This window comes from Elaeis guineensis, chromosome 2, assembly GCF_000442705.2.
Source record: "Elaeis guineensis isolate ETL-2024a chromosome 2, EG11, whole genome shotgun sequence".
NCBI classification, from domain to species: domain Eukaryota; kingdom Viridiplantae; phylum Streptophyta; class Magnoliopsida; order Arecales; family Arecaceae; genus Elaeis; species Elaeis guineensis.
In genome coordinates, this window is record NC_025994.2 from 22,889,846 (window position 1) to 22,911,236 (window position 21,391).

Consider the following 21,391-nt stretch of genomic DNA (forward strand, 5'->3'; position numbering starts at 1 on the left):
GGAAATGACCTAAGGTTAGGCGATTGCCGACTTTGGTGCGTTCGGTTCGACTTCAACGGAGCTCACAAGGGGCGCTGTTGTCGATTAAGAAGATGCCACGTGGAAGTCGTCGCTTGTGGATGGACGGAGGTTTGATTTAATTTTTCGCGTTAATCACGGACCAAATTAATCAAGAATTTATGTGACGCAAGATGATGGCTTTGAATTGGTACACCAAGTTTATATCACAACTGAACAACGGGATTACATCAATGGCACCAATTTGTGGTTTATCGGGTGTTCATCCACGTCCACGATTTATTTACCATTTTCTTTTCTTTTATTTTTTTCATATAGCAACATCCGGTTTATCCACCCTAAAAAGCACCCAAGACGGATAGGGATCACCGGTGTGGGCCTGCTTTTCAGTCAGGGAGTACGTTCCCGGGGCGCCCACCGTAGGCAAAATTTTTTTTCATTATTTTGTACTCCCCGGGACTCGGTTCGAGTATCGAGAAGGAGAGAACGAATCGTACACATGCCGGAGACGACGTCGTCTTCACGCCGCTTGGCACGTCATTGCCGTGTCGGAAGCCGTAACTCACGAAATCTTCTTGGGCCCAGTCGTAGGACGAGATCACGGCACATAGACCGCCGACATACTGTTCCTGACCGTTATGATCCAGGACCAGTAGACGACGGCTACTTCCACAGTTTTGATCTTGGAAGTCATGCTTCATGGTGACCTTCCATGAAACCAAGTGCTAAAAGAGGATGGATTTCTCGGTTGCGTGGACAACCAGCATGAATCCCAAACAAGCAGATGGTCCTGCTTCAATAATCGTGCGATTGATGTATTTAAAATTGATATATCTCGCATTCATGTGCATCACCTAAAGTTTGTAATAGCTATGCTGTGCGGACTGGAGAAAGTTTGAAATGTTAGCTGGCCTTTCTACATTGTGGAAGGAGTCATCATGAGTTTAACCGTGTGGGCCATTCTGGATCCTAATTATGACCACATGCTTAAGTTATGGGGGTAAAAGGTTGGTCCATTGATTAAGTAACGTGTCAAACACCTTGCTTTACCCGCTTTTTGACAGGGTAGAAATAGAATCATCAAGTAGAGTTCACTGGTCTTCCCTGACCTGAGGCAAGGGAACGAATGGGCTCCATTCATGGCAGTGGGACGGTGCTCCGAAACTCCAACATGGAAAAATAGGGCAGAGGTCCATTTATCTTTTCTTTTATATTTGAGACAATCCATTTGATAGTACTTAGGTGACTTGGGAAATATTACTGCCAAAGACATCAAATTGTAGAAATTTCAACAATTGGATTCATGGAAAAATTTAAAATTAGATACAATAATGCCGCTGACCCAACCCCAGTATCAAGAAAAAACCCTTCACAACCATCATGCCATGTGAAGGAAGGTGATTGGTCCAATTCATGAGATCATCATAATTCATGACAGGGCTCAATTTTAAAAGGGCAATCCACTTGCAATAAATAGTTCCTTTGATTCTTATTTTTTGTTATCAGAGTGTGGTCCAAAGCATTTTGGAATTCAATAGGTAAAAGAAAACCGCTTGCAATTCTTTTTCTATTTGTAGTGAAACATTGCAATATATTGGACATCTTTTATAGTTGTACAGGTAATAAAAATTTGATGTTTACCTTGATTATAGGAATTTTCTACAACAAGTGTTGCAGAGGGTTTGTAATCCTAGCGTATAGTTCTTGGGGCAACCGATTCTGCTACCCCGACTCACACTCGGCACGATATCTCCAACTCGACAGCGGCATCTGACTACATATCGCCGATCGATGTCCGACCGAATGGTCAAAGAAGTCAGTGACTCAACACACCAATTGCTTAACGATATCAACATCGAATATCTATCGGCTTTTAACCATTCATACTGTAGGGTTTTAGGGTGGACATGCACAACGAAGCATAATGGATTTCAAAATTTAAATTAAAAAATTTTAAATACAAAATTCTTAAACCAGTATCTCCTTGATGATTAACAATCATATATAACATAAATTCAAAATTAAATTCAAGCTATAGAAGAATACCTGCAGCGCTTAATCCAAATTCTGGCATAACCTCCATCAGGCATCCAAATATTCGCTCTCCAACGGTGATCCACACAGGGCTATAATCAGGACACCAACTCTTTGAGATGATTCCTCCTTCAAAATTCTCACTCTGAGAATTTTCTTGGACACCAGGACCTCAAGACCTTCTTCCTCTTCTCTAGCTTTCCTATCCCTACCTTTCTTCTTTCGTCTTCCTTAATTCTCTTCCTAGACTCTTGTCCTAAAATCGGACTTGTCCTTACTATTTTAGACTTGTCCTAACAAGAGAAGGAAAGGACTAATTGAAAATAGGGAGAGGATGTTAGAAAGAAAGGAGGAATTGAAAATCTGAATGAATCCAATCCCCCGACGCACCCCCTTTAAATACTTAGCGATGGGTTGCCTTCGAAATTATTCGCTCCCCTTCCACGTACCATCTCGCATCCATCAGAAAATCTCATGCCTCCTGATGAATTCTCATATCCATCTGAAGATTTTGACACATGGCAATTATCGAAAAAAATCTAAGAGACGCTTCACACAGAAGGACTCTTCGGAACATCTTTCTCGATGATTCTTCGATGCATCGTGCAGCTTCCTATGGCATAATTTTTCTCCTCCACCCATCAGTGCAATTTTGTCTATCCAATGGCCAAAAATGAAGGCGCTAACATCAAAATGGCATGAAAAAATCTCAGATTAAGAAGTGGCGTGACAAATGGGTTAGAGTCTTTCACAAGTTGGACTCTTGGTCAGGCGCATGGATCTGACTGATAGAATTTCCAAATTTGATGAATTTTTACTTTTAAATCAGAAGGAATTTTAACTTTAAAAAAATTCTTTGTGCATAAAATTAAGTTAGAAATCATCCAAAAATTTATTTCATCATGGAACATTGGATAAGCTCGAGGATGAGGCATCCCATCTCATGGGATGTGAAAGCTGTTTCTGCACACAAAAACTGCACCCACGCACAAGAAAAATTCTTGACTCATGGAGACTTGGTTTTCTAGCTCCAAATTTTTGATATATCTAGCTAAGGGCTGACCCAACTCAAACCTAAAATTGGTTTGAATTAATTTGACCTTAATTAGCCCAATCTGGAATCAACTTCGAACCCGATTCGAAACAGGGAGCTAGTTTTTGCAACATATGCTAGCATGTCAATTTTGCAAATATGATCTAATCCAATTAGACCCCTGATCAATTTTTTTATGTGTGACCCATTGGTTCCACATCTAACTAGCAATGGGTCTGAGTGCAAGTTAATTTGATTTGATTAGAATTTAATCTAACTGATCTAGATCCAATCGAACTAACCCAATTTCAACAATTAGAACTCTTTCTAATTGACGATTGAATTAAACTTTTTAATTCGATTAAACCCACAAGACAAGATTGATATCTAGCAATGTATCATATCTATCAAAGATATAAAATTTTAATAAAATATCAAAAATATCCTTCAGTGAAAAGTTACCGTGTAATTTGATCCTGCGATCTCCCTGCACCCCGAATATGACTCCAGATATGGAATGATGTCAAATCCAACATCATACTCATATTTCTCTCAATCTTATATGATGATTCAATTAATAAAATATTAGAAACTCTTTCTAATTTTATTCTGCTTTGATCAAAGGCTTCCTGAATCATCAATCGATCAGAGCAAGTAGGATGCGATCTCCTCTTACCAGGAGTGATCGATTCCATGTTGACCTACTCACAACCTCCATACATATTTTACCATATCCAGAACACCCCGTAACATGACTAAGTTATGAATGAGTATGAACCAAAAAATATGGATTCATATATACAAGGTTCTATGGTAGTCTCAGGTCAAAGATTATATGCACAACTCCCACTATAAGAAAACATCTTTTGACAGGTAAGTAAATTTCATAAGATGTTTCTTAAGTTGATTAATTCAGTGAACTCATTCTCTAATGAGCACCCACTTCCTTGTATTAGTGTCTCACACAAGTGGCATATGAGATCAGCCACCCTCTCCATCGAGCATACATAGGAAGTGCTAGTCTATCCGAACATTAATCCCCTTCTCATGTTTCTATGATAGGAATATTCTAAATCAGGATTTTTAGGATTTTAGATCTCATAGGTATGATCTCATCATAACCCTAAATCATTATCCTATTTATGGAGTTCATCATAATCATTACAAAAGTAAGATGCCATATATGATGAAAAATATCTTTTATTATTTAAAGAGTCAATACATGAGTCTGGAAGATTATAAGAAAAATCCATCAAATATAAATTTCGATTGGCTTGTAGGGTATATTCCTTTCAATCTCCCACTTGCACTAAAGCCAATCGTCCTTATATTTTATCCCCATACAATGAGATGGCGATCGAACTGCTGCTGTGGTAGAGCCTTAGTGAATGGGTCTGCTATGTTATTCTTTGTTTCTACTCGTTCAATGATAATATCTTGTCTTTCGATATTTCACGAATGAGATGGAAGCATCTTAGAATGTGCTTGAATTTATGATGAGACCTTGGTTCCTTTGCTTGAGCAACTGCTCAGTATTATCACAGTAAATGGTATGGATTCTTAATCTCAGGAACGACACCCAATTCAGTGATGAACTTCTTTAGAAGTTCCTTGGCGGCTTCACTTGCAGCTATATATTCTGCCTCAGTGGTGAGTCAGCTACAGTCTGCTGCTTGAAACTTTTTCAACTAACAACTCCACCATTAAGAGTAAAGACATACCCTGAAGTGGATTTGTTATCATCAGGATCTGATTGAAAACTAGAGTCAGAATAACTTCTAGTTTTAGATCAGATCCTCCATATACCAGAAAAATATCTTTAGTCCTTCTCAGATACTTAAGAATATTTTCACTTTTTTCAATGATCCTCTCCTAGATCAGCCTGAAATCTACTAACTATGCCTAAGGCATAGGCAACATCAGGCCTAGTATATAGTATAGCATACATGATCAACTCTACTGTCGAAGCATAAGAATAGAACTCATTCTATTTCTCTCTTCCGTGTTTTAGGAGACATCTTTTTAGAGAGATGTATGCCTTGACTCATGGGTAAGTAACCTCTTTTACTTCCATCCATGGTAAACTCTTTAGCACTAAGTTTATGTACCTGGATTGGGACAAGCCTAACATCTTTTAGATTTATCCCTATAGATCTTTATACCTAGTATATAGGATGCTTCACCCAAATCCTTCATGAAAAACTTACTTGATAGCCATGTCTTGACCGATTGTAACATTGGGATATCATTCTCAATAAGAAGTATGTCATCCACACATAAAAATAAGAAGACAATGGCACTCCCATAGTCTTCTTGTATACACAAGGTTCATCCACATTTTTGATAAAGTCAAATTCTTTGACTGTAACATCAAATCGGATGTTCCAACTCCTCGAGGCCTGCTTTAATCTATAAATAGATTTCTTAAGCTTGCATACCTGATTTACTTTCCTTTTGAGACAAATCTTTCTGGCTGAGACATGTAAACCTCTTCCTCAAGATAACCATTAAGGAAGACGGTCTTCACATCCATTTGCCAAATCTCATAATCATGGTATGCTGCTATTGCAAGCATAATCCGTATAGATTTGAGCATGGCAACAGGTGAAAATATTTCATCATAATCAATATTCTATTTTTGCCTGAAATCTTTAGCTACCAATCTAGCTTTATAAGTTTCAACTTGGCCATCTGCTCTAATCTTTTTTTTATAGAGCCATTTGCATCCAATAGGGGTCACACCCTCTGGTGCATCAACCAAAGTCCATACTTGGTTGGAGTACATGGAGTCCATTTCGGATTTCATAGCCTCTAGCCATTTATATGAGTCCCTACTCATGATGACTTCCGTATAGGTCAAAGGTTCATCATTCTCAATGATGTGGGCTTCATTATTCTCAATAATGAACTCATACCTTATTGGTACATTCCGCACTCTATCCGACTTTCGGAGAGGAGGTATATTTTATGATTGTACTTCATTAATAGATATTTTTGATTGAGGATCATCTTGTGCTTGCATATGTAGATCTTGAACTTCTCCAAGTTTAAGTTTTTTTCTACTGTCTTTTTTTAGGATAAATTTTTTTCATAAAAGTGGCATATTTACTGACAAACACCTTATGTTCAGTAGGATGGTAAAAGAGATATCCTATACTCTTTTTAGGATAGTCTACAAGCAAGCATTTATCTGTCTTAGCACTCAGCTTATGTCCAAAATTTTTTTTAATATAAGCTGGACAGTCCCATATCTTAAGATACTTAAGATTAGGCTTCTTTCCTCTCCATATCTCATATGGAGTGCTTGGCATAGATTTTGAAGGTACTCTGTTCAGAATATAGACAGTAGTTTTAGGACATGTTCTCAGAAGGAATTAGGCAAATCTATAAGACACATCATGGACCGCATCATAACTGATAAAGTGCGATCCTCCTTTCTGCTACACCATTTAGCCGTAGTGTATAGGGAGGGATCCATTCTGAGAGAATTTTATTTTCTTTAAGATGATCTATAAACTCATTTGATAAGTATTCTCCTCCTCGATCAGATTGAAAGATTTTAATATTTTTTCCAGTTTGTTTCTCGACCATACTTTGATACTCTTTAAATTTATTAAAGGCTTCGGATTTGTGTTTCATAAGATATACATATCCAAACCTAGATAAATCATCAATGAACGTTATAAAATAAGAGTATCCTCCTCTAGCTTCTGTTGTCGTAGGACCACATACATCGGTCTGTATAAGTCCAAATAACTCATCCTTTCTCCATGTCCACTAAATGGAGTCTTAATCATTTTTTCCATAAGACAAGATTCACAAGTACCTAATAATTCATAATCATAAGGATCAAAGAACTCTTCTTTGTATAACTTGTTAATCTTTGTCTCACTTATATGACCAAGTCGACAATGCCAAAGTAAAGTATTATTCAACTCTTCTCTCTTTCGCTTTTTACTTTCATCAATATGAAAAACATTGTTATTAGATAGAATCAGAAGATCATTATTAATAATCCATGGCAAAAAATTTTATTAGAAAAAGAAATTGAGCAACTATTGCTCTTTCCATTTATTTTATAATCTTGTTGCAAAAGCAATGATACAGAAATAATATTTTTAATGATCTTAGGCATATAATAACAGTTTTCTAGCTTTAAGATCTTTCCAGAAGGTAACTTTAATATATATGTCCCCACAACCTCTGCTTGGATGGACTCTCTTCCAGTGTCGTAGAGCTCGAAATCATCCTTCTTCAGCACTCTAATGTTCTGCAGCCCCTGCAACGATTTGCAGATATGAGAACCGCAGGCGATATCCAATACCCAAGAGTCTGAATTGGAAGAACTTAATGACAAAATTGTATGTATCTCGTATATACCTTTTGGTCCGTCGCTTGCACCAGCCTTTACAGTTGCAAGATATAACTTGTAATTCTTTTTCCAGTGTCCTGCCTTGTCGCAGTGAAAGTAGGTACCCTGTTTTGAGATTTTTTTTCCTTCTTCTTCATCTTGCCACCCTTAGGATTCAGTGCTTTCTTTAAATCCTTAAAACCTGATTTTTCTTAGAGGTTTTACCCACAAGAAGTGGAGCTTTTTCTTTTTTAATATGGCTTTCAGCTGTCTTAAGCATATTCAACAGCTTAGGCAAGAGGTATTCAGTTTGTTCATGTAATAATTCACGACAAACTGAGTGAATGACTCGGAGAGAGATTGCAGGATCAAATCCTGACTTAATTCTCCATCCATCATAAAATCTAGTTGATCCAATTTAGTAATCAGATCAATGACCTTTAGGATATGTCTTGTACGGATAATCCCTCAGTTATTTTAGCACGGAATAACTGCTTAGATATCTCATATCTAGCAGTCCTACTCTGTTTTTCATACAACTCTTTAAGATTGAGAAGTATGGATTGAGTATCCATGCTCTCATGCTGCTCTGCAACTCATTGCTTATGAAGGCCAGTATGATACACTTGACAGTCAAACTGTCATTCTTCCACATCCTGTATGTGGATACCTCCTCCTCTGTGACATCATCCCCAGCCTCTTATGGTTCGAGGATGTCAAGAATATAGGAGAGCTTCTCCTGAGTGAGTACAATCTTTAAATTCCTCAACCAGTCCACATAATTGAGACCGGTCAATTTGTTGAAATCTAAATTCCTCGCAATGATAGTGAAGATGCCATTTGTAGAATTTAATCTACAATAATTAAAGAACATTATATAAGCAAACAACTCATGTTGACTCATACAATTAAATAAGGTCTTTAGATTTAATTGTGCCTCCCACTATTTTATCATAACCCTCAACTATGATGAACGAGACATATTTCATATTTATCTTAGTGGGATTGAGACCCTAATTCCTCATAATGATCTTGTGTTAACACAACAAATCCTTATGAGTTCATAGGTAGAAAATTCTTTCCAATTGCATCTCATGCAATTCCCAATATCATATCTTAGCCTTTAAGACATTATTAGCCTTGTGTTAACATAACAAGCTATAATGTTTTAGTTAAGTTAGACCCTTCATTTCAATACAATCAAATTCTAATATAACTGTCCTTGTGTTAATACAACAAAGCAGTACATTCAAAATTGCCGTAAGCATCTTCTATGCACCAGGATTATGTTATATCAATCCTTATGACAAGCCTTATGTTAACACAACAAACTAGTCATAGTTCATGATGTAACATTAATCTAGCATGAAGGAAGGCCCTTAGTAGTGTTTTCAATATTAGAGTTTTTCAATATCAAGACCGCTTAATCAAATTGGCCAAGTAAGGTGGGGGTCCCTCCATTGCTTTCCTTAGACACCAATAAATTGACCAGGTTTGACGACGAAACCAATTAAAGAACCATCTATAGCACTTTCCTAGACACCAATTGATCAATTGATCAAGAATTGGTAAACCCATAGTTGCATATTACTACCACTTAATATAATTTTTAATGAGAGCTTTTATTTGGTCTCATACACATTCTAACTATATAATGCCAATTTATGTATCAGCATTAAAACATTCTATATGTACAAGTGTAACATATGAACATTCATCATCTTAGGACAACCTTGCAGCATAATCCCGTTATGCTAGGACAACCTTATGTCAGGATGATGAAGTGGTGAATCATATATGCATCATTTCATATTATCATATGAAAGCATAATAGAAGACATAAATCATTTTATAGTATAAATCATACTATGCATCACATAAACATTATGTATATATGATTGAACCAAACAAGGCCGGCTCTGATACCACTGTAGGGTTTTAGGGTGGGCATGCACAGCGAAAGCATAATAGATTTCAAAATTTAAATTAAGAAATTCTAAATATAAAATCTTTAAACCAACATCTCCTTGATTATTAACAATTATATATAACATAAATTCAAAATTAAATTTAAGCTATAGAAGAATACCTGCGGCGCTTAATCTAAATTCCGACAGAACCTCCACTAGGCGTCCAATTGTTCGCCCTCCAACGGTGATCCACACAGGGCTATGATCAGGACACCAACTCTTTGAGATGATTTCTCCAAAATTCTCATTCTGAGAATTTTCTTGGACATCAGGACCTCAAGATCCTCTTCCTCTTCTTCTAGCCTTCCTATTCTTACCTTTCTTCTCTCCTTGTCTTCCTTAATTCTCTTCTTAGACTCTTGTCCTCAAATCGGACTTGTCCTTACTATTTTGAACTTGTCCTAACAAGAGAAGGGACTAATTGGACAATAGGAGAGGATGTTAGAAAGAAAGGAGAAATTGAAAATCTGAATTAATCCAATCCCCCGGCGCACCCCCCTTAAATACTTAGCGACGGGTTGTCTTCGAGAATTATTCGCGCCCCTTCCACGTGCCATCTCACATCCATCAGAAAATCTCACACTTCTGATGAATTTTCATGCCCATCTGAAGATTTTGACACATGTAATAATCGGAAAAAAATTCAAGAGACGCTTTGCGCGGGACTCTTTGGAACATTTTTCTCGATGATTCTTCGATGCGTTGCGCAGCTTCCTATGGCATAATTTTTCTCCACCACCCATCAGCGCAATTTTATCCATCCAATGGCCAAAAATGAAGGTGCTAACATCAGAATGGTGTGGAAAAAATCTCAGATTAAGAAGTGGCATGACAAATGGGTTAGAGTCCTTCACAAGTTGGACTCTTGGTCAGGCGCATGGATCAGACTGACAGGATTTCCAACTTCGACGAATTTTCACGTTTAAACCTGAAGGAATTTTAACTTCAAAAAAATTCTTTATGCTCAAAATTAATTAGGAATCACCCAAAAATTTATTTATCGTGGAACATTGAATAAGCTCGAGGATGAGGTGTCCCATCTCATGGGACGTGAAAGCTGTTTCTGCCACAAAAACTGCACCCACGCACAAGAAAAATTCTTGACTTATGGAGATTTGATTTTCTGGCTCCAAATTTTTGGTACATATAGCTAAGGGCCGACCCAACTCAAACCCAAAATTGTTTGAATTAATTTGGCCTTAATTAGCCCAATCTGGAATCAATTTCGAGCCCGATTTGAAACAGGGAGCTAGTTTTTGCAACATGTGCTAGCATGTCAATTTGCAAATATGATCTAAACCAATTAGACCCCTGATCAATTTTTTTATGTGTGACCATTGGGTTCCACATCTAGCCAGCAATGGGTCTGAGTGCAAGTCGATTTGATTTGATTAGAATTTAATCTAATCGATCTAGATCCAATCGAACTAATCCGATTTCAACAATTAGAATACTTTCTAATTGGCGATTGAATTAAACTCTTTAATTCGATCAAACTACAAGATAAGATTGACATCTAGCAATGTATCATGTCTACTTGAAAAATATGAAATTTTAGTAAAAATACCAAAAATACCCTTCAGTAGAAAGTTATCGTGCAATTTGATCCTGCGATCTCCCTGCACTCCGAATATGACTCCGGATATGGAATGATGTCCAATCCAATATCATACTCATATTTCTCTCAATCTTATATGATGATTCAATTAATGAAATATTAGAAACTCTTTCTAATTTTCATTCTGCTTTGATCAAAGGCTTTCTGAATCATCAATCGATCAGAGCAAGTAGGATGCGATCTCCTCTTACCAGAAGTGATCGATTCCATGTTGACCTACTCACAACCTCCATACATATTTTACCATATCCAGAACACCCCGTACATGACTAAGTCATGAATTAGTATGAACAAAAAAATATGGATTCATGTATGTAAGGTTCTATGGTAGTCTCAGATCAAAGGATTATATGCACAACTCCCACAATAAGAAAATATCTTTTGACGGGTAAGTAAATTCCATAAGATGTTTCTTAAGTCGGATCAATTCAGTAAACTCATTCTCTAATAAGCACCTACTTTCTTGTATTAGTGTCTCACACAAGTGGCATATGAGATCAGCTACCCTCTCCATCGAGCATACATAGGAAGTGCTAGTCTATCCGGAACATTGATTCTCTTCTCAATGCTCCTATGATTAGGAATATTTTAAATCAGGGTTTTTAGGATTTTAGATCTCATAGATATGATCTCATCATAACCCTAAACCCATTATCCTGATTTATGGAGTTCATCATAATCGTTACAAAAGTAAGATGCAGCATATGATGAAAAATACCTTTTATTATTTAAAGAGTCAATACATGAGTCTGGAAGATTACAAGAAAATCCATCAAAATATAAATTTCGATTGGTTGTAAGGCATATTCCTTTCATGCCATGGCGTCGTTTCTTTTTTCATTGACAATTTTTTTTGAGCACTAAAGTTGATCATATTATCAGGAAGTTCATTAAAATTTGTGAACATGAAAGCTGAGTCATTTCTAGTATATTTCTGTTGGGTAATCTTGTCAGCTACTTCGTTTTTTTTTTTTAAGAAAAAATTGGATTATTGACACATGTATGTTCTTTAAATTGCTAATTACTTGAAGATAATGAGGTGGCCCTGGTGCATAACTGACTGCATTGATCTACTTTATAGATGATATCTCGCTTGAGGAAGATGCTGAGAGGAAAGTGGGTTGGTTGTTGAAACTCATCTTCATAGGAACTGCATCAGTTGTTGCTTACCAGTTCTTTCCTTACATGGGTAAGGGATGCATCATTACTGACATATTAATCTCATTTTTCTTAAACCTGAATTTTTACCACCTAAACTGATAAAATGACAGGCGATAATCTGCTGCAACAGTCCATCTCACTTTTGCTTGTCAAGGATCCCTTGTTTAAAAGAATGGGAGCATCCAGATTGGCTCGTTTTGCAGTTGACGGTATTTTGTCAAACTCCTGTGACCTTTAGATTAATTGAATGTGTTTGCACATCTCTTGCAGATATTTATGGTGATTGGCTTTCATGTACATGTATTAGTGTTTTGGTTTTATTCATATCCCAGAGCTCATGTAGTCTTAAAAAATTATCTTATAATGAATTTTTGAGCTATTGGAGGTGAAGTAGCTTTGCTTTATCATGAAAATTGAATTAATTACCTAACACAGATTGTGCAATAGCCAGGTTTTCCATACTGGGTGTACCATCATGTACCAGTACTGAACCAGTATGTGGTACCATACCGATACTCAGCAAACTGAACCTTACCATACCATAGTGCCTGCCAAGACGCGAACCTTGTGTAATAGTTTCTAATTTCTGCTATAATTATTTTCATTCCCATGAGGTTTGTTTCTCATGATGCACTTTACTATTGGTAGGATGGTACAGTTTAAATTCTATGCATACGGAATACAACATGCAATTACACTTCTGAATCGGCTGTTTCAATGTTTTTGATCAAAGTCTTATGAGCAACCTTTAGATTATATTACGCCCTTGAGGTACTGATATTTTTTTTTAACTAAAACAAAGATTATTGTTAAGGGTGTTTGAGAACAGCAACTCATTCTTTCTCATTTGCTTTCCTGCCATTAATCTTTCAAAAGATTCTTCTTGCTTTCACCCATTGTTGTGAGTTTGGTTTCCTCATTTTTGTTTTTCTATTTTCTAACTAATGCTTTAAAGAAAACAAATTCAGCATTATGTCTGTTCATTGATGAGAGATTGTGCAGGGGACAAAAAATTAGAAAATGCTCTAACAAAGATTCAGGGCAAACTAATCTGATTGCACCGCTTGTTTTATCTAGGTTGGAAAAAGAAAATTACTGCATAAAGCACATATACCTTTCTGTCATGCATGATTCTTGCTATTTGCATGTGAATTGTAATTGGAAGGAAGATTCCACTTGCCCTCTAAGTGGACCTTACATATTGGCTTGTAACTATTGTAAGGAAATACCAGGAACATATCTTGCTGGACGATCTATGTCTCCCAATGAGAGTATCCAGTTTCTTTTTTATTTTTACCTCTTTTCAGTTGTTTCCTTTTGAAGAGTTCATTGTATCTATTCGCTTGAAGTAACATGATGAAATATAGATTTTGATCGCAGTTTGAACTTTTAATCTTAGGATTTCTGGTCTGAAATTCTCATATTCTTCTATACTGTATGTAGATGAAAGGAGGATGAAAGTGGTAGAAATGGGTGGAGCTCAAGAACTTCTGAATATGCTTGAGGCTGCACAAGATGACAAAACACGCAAACAAGCCCTGAAAGCTCTTGTTGCTCTTTCGCACTCTGGTGAGTCTTTCAAAAACTGTCATGCAGATTTTGCCCAATTTAGTCTATGATGCCAACATAAATTGAAAATTAGAATTTACTTATTGCCTAGCATGTGTGCCAACATCATTGCACGGTGTTGTATAGAGATATTCTCTTAAACAAAGTTTTCTGTTGTGTAATTTGCATCAATGGGTGACCTCCCTTTACCAGATCAAGTAATCGAAGTTAATGATCCATATTTAGTTTGCTCATTGCTACAATCAATACTTGTCCTTCCAGAAGACGTGTTAGCATATTTGGTTATTCTGCTTTAAACTGAAAACACTTGTGGAGGTCTGCATGCAACAAGGAAGCAACTGATGTGTTCTATGGAAGAGTTGTTTCTAGTTGATAATATATTAGGTGCTACTGACTGGTTGGATTCACCTGGGGTGCATGTGTGTGTGTCTATGTACCTATGCATCTGTATATCTATATACTGTAGATCTCTCTCTCTCTCTCTCTGTGTGTCGCTCTTTGTGAGTGTGCACGCGCACGTGTGCTGTGTGCATGTGCTTCCGGGCATGTATATACTAGGATTTGGTGGACAAGATTTGATGCCAAACCTGGTCAGGTGAAATTGAAGATAGGGATCCAAAAACGAAGATCTGAGCTATCGAATATCATTTACTATCTCTAGATTATTGACAAACCAAATATTATTCATTTGGTACCCTGTGCATATGCATCATGTAGTTACATACAGACAATTTAAGTGACATGATATAATTTCATTGTAACCATCAAGGGATCTCTAAAGTACTTGACTTTTGGTTTTGAAACAATTTAGAAGTAGCAGAACACATTCAATGGCTCAGATTGCTGTTTGTAGACTTCCATCTTCTGATATCACCTGATCAGATATGGCTTCATATTTGCAACAAGAGCATAGCCTACCTCTATGATGGAGGAGATGTTTAGAATTAATTTTGGGAATGATTTTGACCTACCATTACCTCATTCACCATGATGTAGACGAACTTGAATCTCCTATGATCCTTTGAATTTCTGAAGCAAAAGATGAAGCTTCTGTTTTGCTGATATCCATTATCTGCTTTGTTTTGTAAATCTAGAGGACTTCATCGCTACCACATTGTTTCGCTTTTTCTTACCATTGGTTTGATGTAATGAAGACGTGCTGAATTGTCATGTGATTTTGGATAGGTTAATCTTGATCCTCTTAATCTGCCATTTTATCCTGAGAAAAGCAAACCATGAAGCATTTTGTTCGATAACAATTTATTGCATCTGTTTAAGGAATTTAAAATAATTTGTTTTAACCCTGAAGTTCTGTTTTTCTTCTTCCCCCTGGAAAACTGCAGATCAAGCTGCTGAGGCTCTGCACCAAGCAGGTGCAATCACTATTGTTAATTCTATACCGAATTCCTCCGAGTATGCTGAGGTTGAAATGTACAAGAACAACCTACTTGGGAGGTTTCAAGAACTAAAACATGATATCGTTGCATTAGAGGGAAAAAGCAATTGATTGATGCATCAGTTTCAAGTTCTCTCATTTTAGTGCTGATGCATAACTGTATTTACACAGCATGGAAATAACTCATTGGCCATTTTTGTTACCATGAGTCTTTGAGAACCCTAAATTGTATCTGAAGATGATTGTTACTTTAAGAGGCTGCGTCCGTGCATTGCATGGATTATGAGGGCTTCATCAGAATGTACATTGTTGACATTGATTTTTGTTGTCTGCTTGCTAGTTTTCTTGTTCTTATCATTTTCTCTTATTCTTATGTGTGCAACTGGTTAAGCTATGATCTTGGACAGCATGTCATATAAGTGACTGAAAGAAATGAAAGCATTAGGAGATGTATACATCAAACTTGTTGTAAACTGGATCTCAAAGTCTTAGTCTATTAATATTTTGAGAGGCAAACATCCCGTGGGAATTATATCTATATTTCCACTTCTTGCTAAACCTCCTGTCAAAGCACTAATTAGAGGATGAATTATTCAGAATAGAAAGCTTCTGTTATGATGTGAAAAGGTGGAAAACAGAATTAAAAACTTTCCTTCTAGTAACTTGTGAATGAAAAAAATAAAAGAAAGAACATTACTAGCATATAGTAATTAAAAATGAATATTATTTCATGTGGTATCTCTATACATATTCAAATATCTTGCTAGACCACCTCTCCTTGTGTCTCTATCAAAGCATTAATGAGAGGATGAACTACTTCAAATGGAAAACTAGTGTATCATTGAAAAAGTTGGAAAATGGTGGAATTGGAAAAATCTTTTCCTAGAACTCTTGTAGATCAAAAAGAAAAAAAAAATCGTTTACTAGCATGCGATAATGAATAAAAATTATCGTAAGTGAAATCTCCTTCATATCTTTTCTCCTCTTGCTAATCCACCTCTCTTTGCTCCTCCTGGTCAAGGCATTAACTAGAGGATGAACTATTTAGTTTAGAGAGCTTTTGCAGTCATTCAAAAAGGTGAAAAGTAGAGATTGAAGACTACCATCGTAATGCTCTCATTTAGAGCTGAAAGTAGATTGGATATTATTATTTAATTTATTTTTATATATGAATTTATCCAGATATGGATAGAAATTTGACTATTTAATAATATTTATATTTTATCCATATTTATAAAAAAAAAAAGATATGGATATAGATAGACAATCATCTAATTTGTATCCGAATATTTGATTCTATTTGTAATCATATTTAATTTTATGTAGGCTGATGAACTTCATAATCTTCAACCTCTTGACCAATGCATTTGTGTTTTGTAGAAGGAAGTGTGGTGACATTGGTGATTTTGAATTGCGCTAAAGATTCCATCAAAAGGAAAAAATAGGCTTCTTCAAAGAGCACCAGAAATTATCTTTTCTTGCTTCTATTTTATATCAAAATAACAACTTCTACAATCATGCTAGATGGACAACAGTAGTCCTCTTTCAATGGTGAGCAAACCCTTAATAAACTGGAAATAGTGTTTTTACCAAAAAAAAAAGTGGAAATAGTGGCTTAACAAGTTGAGACCCATGTACAAGGATACCTGAAAGAGAGAAGGCATATTTGATTCCATTGAAACATATATGTATGAAATCATGACATTTTAGATTCAGCCTAAGTATGTTGGGCAAGTACATATATTACGCCTTCGATTTGAGATTGTGAGTCAGAGATCATAGCAACCGCCATATACTTATGAAAAACCTCTCCATAAGCATGCAAGGCATCTCATCACGATATCAATGCATCACAGAAGAATAAAAATTAAATAATTATTATTTAATTTTAATTCAAATAATTAAATCAAATATCTTACATCCAATAAAGTTTCACTAAAAATAAAATAATAGCTCTAAGTTCAATGAAGTTGACAATACTAAATCTCGCCTCTAAAAGCTCTGTCCTAACATTATTACCTATGCTCATAATTAATTATCTGAATATGAAAAAAAATAAAAAAAGAGGTAATGAGCTAGACAGCCAGTAAATAATAAATATCTCAACTAGACATTTCAGATATTATATAATATTTAAGAACAATGCTGTAAATAAACATCAAAATATATTTCATGCTAATTTAATGCAAATCTATTTTTTTTCAAATATTCACATATAATATAATATAAATTTGATTCGAATCAAAATACTCATAACTCAACAGCCTCGACTATGACCAACGTTTAACCTCCATTGCGGGATCCATTGAATATCAGTGCACAACCCTCACTGACAGGATCCACTGAATACCAGCACACAACTTTATTGACAAAATCCACTAAATACCAACACACAATCCCACTGGCAGGGTCCACTAAGTATCAACATATAATCTCCATTGGCGAGACCCACTGAAACATTGTTAAGCTGAGAGCATAAATCCATCTGTATCAAAATATTTTTGTATCATAATATATCATAATTTCTACTGAATATATGCATAATCAATAAATCATAGTATTTTAGAATCATTTTCGTTCAAAACATAATTTCATAAATCATACATAATTTTAAAGAATAATTATTTATTTTTAAAATAAATATAAAATATCTCGAGAAGATATTCATTACTTACCTTTTTACAGATCACTGAACAAACAGATCGATTAACCTTTAAGAGATTCTTCAGTGCCTATTATTCAAAATTATATTGTTGCATTAATTCTAATTCAGAATTAGATCTAAACAAATTCCAAATCAAAATCCCACTTAAGATCGAATCCTTCACTAAGCTCGATCAAAATCATCAAAAAAAATCTTTTACTATGCTAATCTTAAAAAGATAACTTTAGAGAGAAAAATCTATCAAGAGAGAGAAAAATCTAGAGAAAAAAAATTTTAGAGAGAGAAAGTCCAATATTTAGAGAGAAAGCAAAGGTTCAGATTGAAAGAAGAGAGAGAAGAGAGAGAAACTCTCATATTTATCTTTTAGTTATTTATTTATTTATTTTTTTTTTCTCTTTTTTTTCTTCTTCTTCTTCATGGGAGAATAGAGGATCGCATGCATTCTCTCTCTTCCTTTTTTTTCTTTCACGAAATAGGGGAGGTCTTCCTCCCCCTTGTTCCCGAACTAAGAAGCCTCCCTCTCAGCCGACCACCACTTAGGCTGGTGGGGCAGTCCCCAATGACGCTAACTGGCCGGGTCTGGTGACTGATGACAGCCCAATGGCGATGGAAAATCAAAACAAAATAGAAAAATAGGGGAACCCAAAAATCCACAATTTCAACAGATTTTTGGTTGAAAAATTGGCAAAAATCCCAACTTAAAACCTATAGAAAATTGAGTGGAAGATGATTAGAGGAATTTACTTGACTTTGATGGGATTTGATTGGATTTTCGATGGCCAAACTAGGATCAAATCATCGGTTAAACAGAACGAGATGAAGGAAGAGAAACAACAATTTAATCGATGATTTTTCTGGTGGGAACAAATCAAAAGATTTGAGGGCCTTTAAATAGATCACAAAAGGAAGAGTTTTAGTTTGATTTTTACTCGATTTTCGAGCGATTTTGAGACTTTGAATCGAAGAAGGAATAGAACTCTTTCGGGGTTCCTTTCGTATATTTTTTTTTGATCTTTTTATTGCTTGGAGATTTGTGCGATTAAAGGTTAGGATATTATATTCTCCCCTCCTAAAAAGAAATTTTATCTTTAAATTTTTCTTACCTGTCACCATTGCATTGGAAGCCAGTGCATTCTATTGAGTAAGAGCATAAATACTTTCTTAGGTTTTAAAAAATCTGCCCACCATCCTTATTTTGTCCATCATAATTCTTTGGCCAAATTGATTTTCCATGTTTAGCGGTTGTTAGTAATTTTATGATCCATCTGACCACATTTGAAACAAGCACCTGTATTTCAACAGCAATCCTTGTCAGCATAATTTTGCCACATCTAGAGCACCGCTCACCATCAATCTGTTGAGTTTTATTATATTTTATTCCCTTAGCTGAACTTTTGATGTTTTTACTATTTGCCCTTGTGTATCATTTGATCTCCTGTCTTTCTTTGCTTCCTTTTCCTTTCCATGTGTTCTTCATTGACTTTTCTTTCAATTATTAGTGCTTTGTTTACCACATCCGCATAAGTAGTAAATTCATACAGAATCACTTATTTTTGATTTTATTCTCAGCCCCATCTCAAACTTGTGAACTCGTTCTTGCCACCATCCAATAATCTCGGAGCAAATTTTGCTAACTCTATAAATTTTGCTTTATATTCAGTCATATTCATGCTCTTTTACTTCAGATAAATAAACTCTTGCTCTTTTTGGATCCTTATATTTCGAAAAAAATATTGATCATAGAATGCAATCCGAAATCTCTTCTAGGTAAGTATTTCACCATCCTGTTCATACTTACGTTGTAGTCACTAACACCAACTGTATGCTTCTCCTTGTAGTAAATAAGCTGCATATCGAATCTTTTCTTCATCACGGCACTCTTGGACAGTGAAAGCTTTTTCATCTTCATTATTCAGTTGTCAGCCTCCAAAGGTTCAGTAGTCCCCTTGAAGGCTGGAGGGCTAGCTTTTTAAATTCTGAAATATTGTTCTGTTGCACTGGCTGCTCTCCATATTGTTGTGGTAGATGCTGATGTTATTATGCATCTCATTGTATCTGCTATTGTTCAAGCATTTGCTGCTATATTTGTTGTTGTGTCTGCACCATCCCAATTAGGATTTGCATTAACTGAGCCATGTCCGGTTCCTGACGTACTCTTGAAGTAGTCCCAACAAGATCTACGACTCACTCCTCCTGAGGGGTGCCACTAATCAGATGGGAAGTGCTGCCATCCTGTGGTTGCAATATCTCTCTTACAGTCTCTTGAGTAGTTCTTTTCATTCGACAGAGAGGCATAATAACCTCTTAGTAGTAAAACCTTATTAGATTCATTTATCTACTTGTTATGATGGATTTGTTATGATATTCATACTTTAACATCTAATATTCATGATGTCTACCCATCTACACTCATACTATGTCTAATTCTATGCATCATATTAATGTCACGCCCTCGATTTGAGATTGTGAGTCGAAGGTTATGGCAACCGCCGCATACTTATGAAGAATTCTCTCTATAAGCATACAAGGTATTCATCACAATATCAATAAATCACAGAGGAATAAAATTTAAATAATTATTATTCAACTTTAATTCAAATAACTAAATCAAATATCTTACATCCAATAAAATTTTATTAAAAATAAAATAATAGTTCTAAGTTCAATAAAGTTGACAATTTAAATCTCACCTCTAAAAGCTCTGTCTCAATATTATACCTATGCTCATAATTAATTATCTAAATTTAAAAAAAAATAAAAAGAGAGATAATGAGCTAGAGAGTCCAGTAAGTAACAAATATCTCAACTAGATATTTTAGATATTATAAAATATTCAAGAACAATACTGTGAATAAATATCAAAATATATTTCATGCTAATTTAATATAAATTTAATTTTTTTCAAATATTATATATAATATAATATAAATCTGATTTGAATCAAAATACTCATAACTCAATAGCCTCAACTATGACCAACATTTAACCCTTATTGGCGAGATCCACTGAATACCAGTGCACAACCCTCACTGGCAGGATCCACTGAATACCAGCGCACAACCCCCAATGACAGAGTCACTAAATACCAGTGCACAATCTTCACTGACAGGATCTACTGAGTACCAACATATAATCTCCATTGATGGGGTCCACTGAAATATTGTTAGACTGAGAGCATAAATCTGATCTATATTAAAATACTTTTGTATCATAACATATCATAATTTTTATTGAACATATGCATAATCAATAAATCATAGTATTTCAGAATCACTTTTCATTCAAAACATGATTTCATAAATCATACATAATTTTAAAAAATAATTATTTATTTTTAAAATAAATATAAAATATCTCGAGAAGATGATTCATTTCTTACCTTTCACAGATCACTGAACGAACAGATCGATTAATCTTTAAAAAATTTTTCAGTACCTATTATTTAAAATTATATTATTATATTAATTTTAATTCAGAATTAGATCTAAATAAATTTTAAATTAAAATTCACTTAAAATCGAATCTTCACTAAGCTCGATCAAAATCATTAAAAAAAAATCTTTCGTTATGCTAATC

General features: G+C 35.2%; 1 protein-coding gene across 1 annotated transcript in view; it reads left to right on the forward strand.

Annotated features, from left to right (window-relative positions):
- Positions 1–15,469, forward strand: part of LOC105037619 (uncharacterized) — a 34,521-nt gene extending 19,052 nt beyond the window's left edge. The window contains exons 3-6 of the mRNA XM_073251710.1: positions 12,106–12,213; positions 12,296–12,394; positions 13,629–13,754; positions 15,098–15,469. Coding sequence (XP_073107811.1) covers positions 12,106–12,213; positions 12,296–12,394; positions 13,629–13,754; positions 15,098–15,261 — 497 coding nt within the window. The 3' untranslated portion in view covers positions 15,262–15,469. The remainder of the gene's footprint in view (positions 1–12,105; positions 12,214–12,295; positions 12,395–13,628; positions 13,755–15,097) is intronic.
- The last annotated feature ends 5,922 nt before the right edge of the window (positions 15,470–21,391 follow it).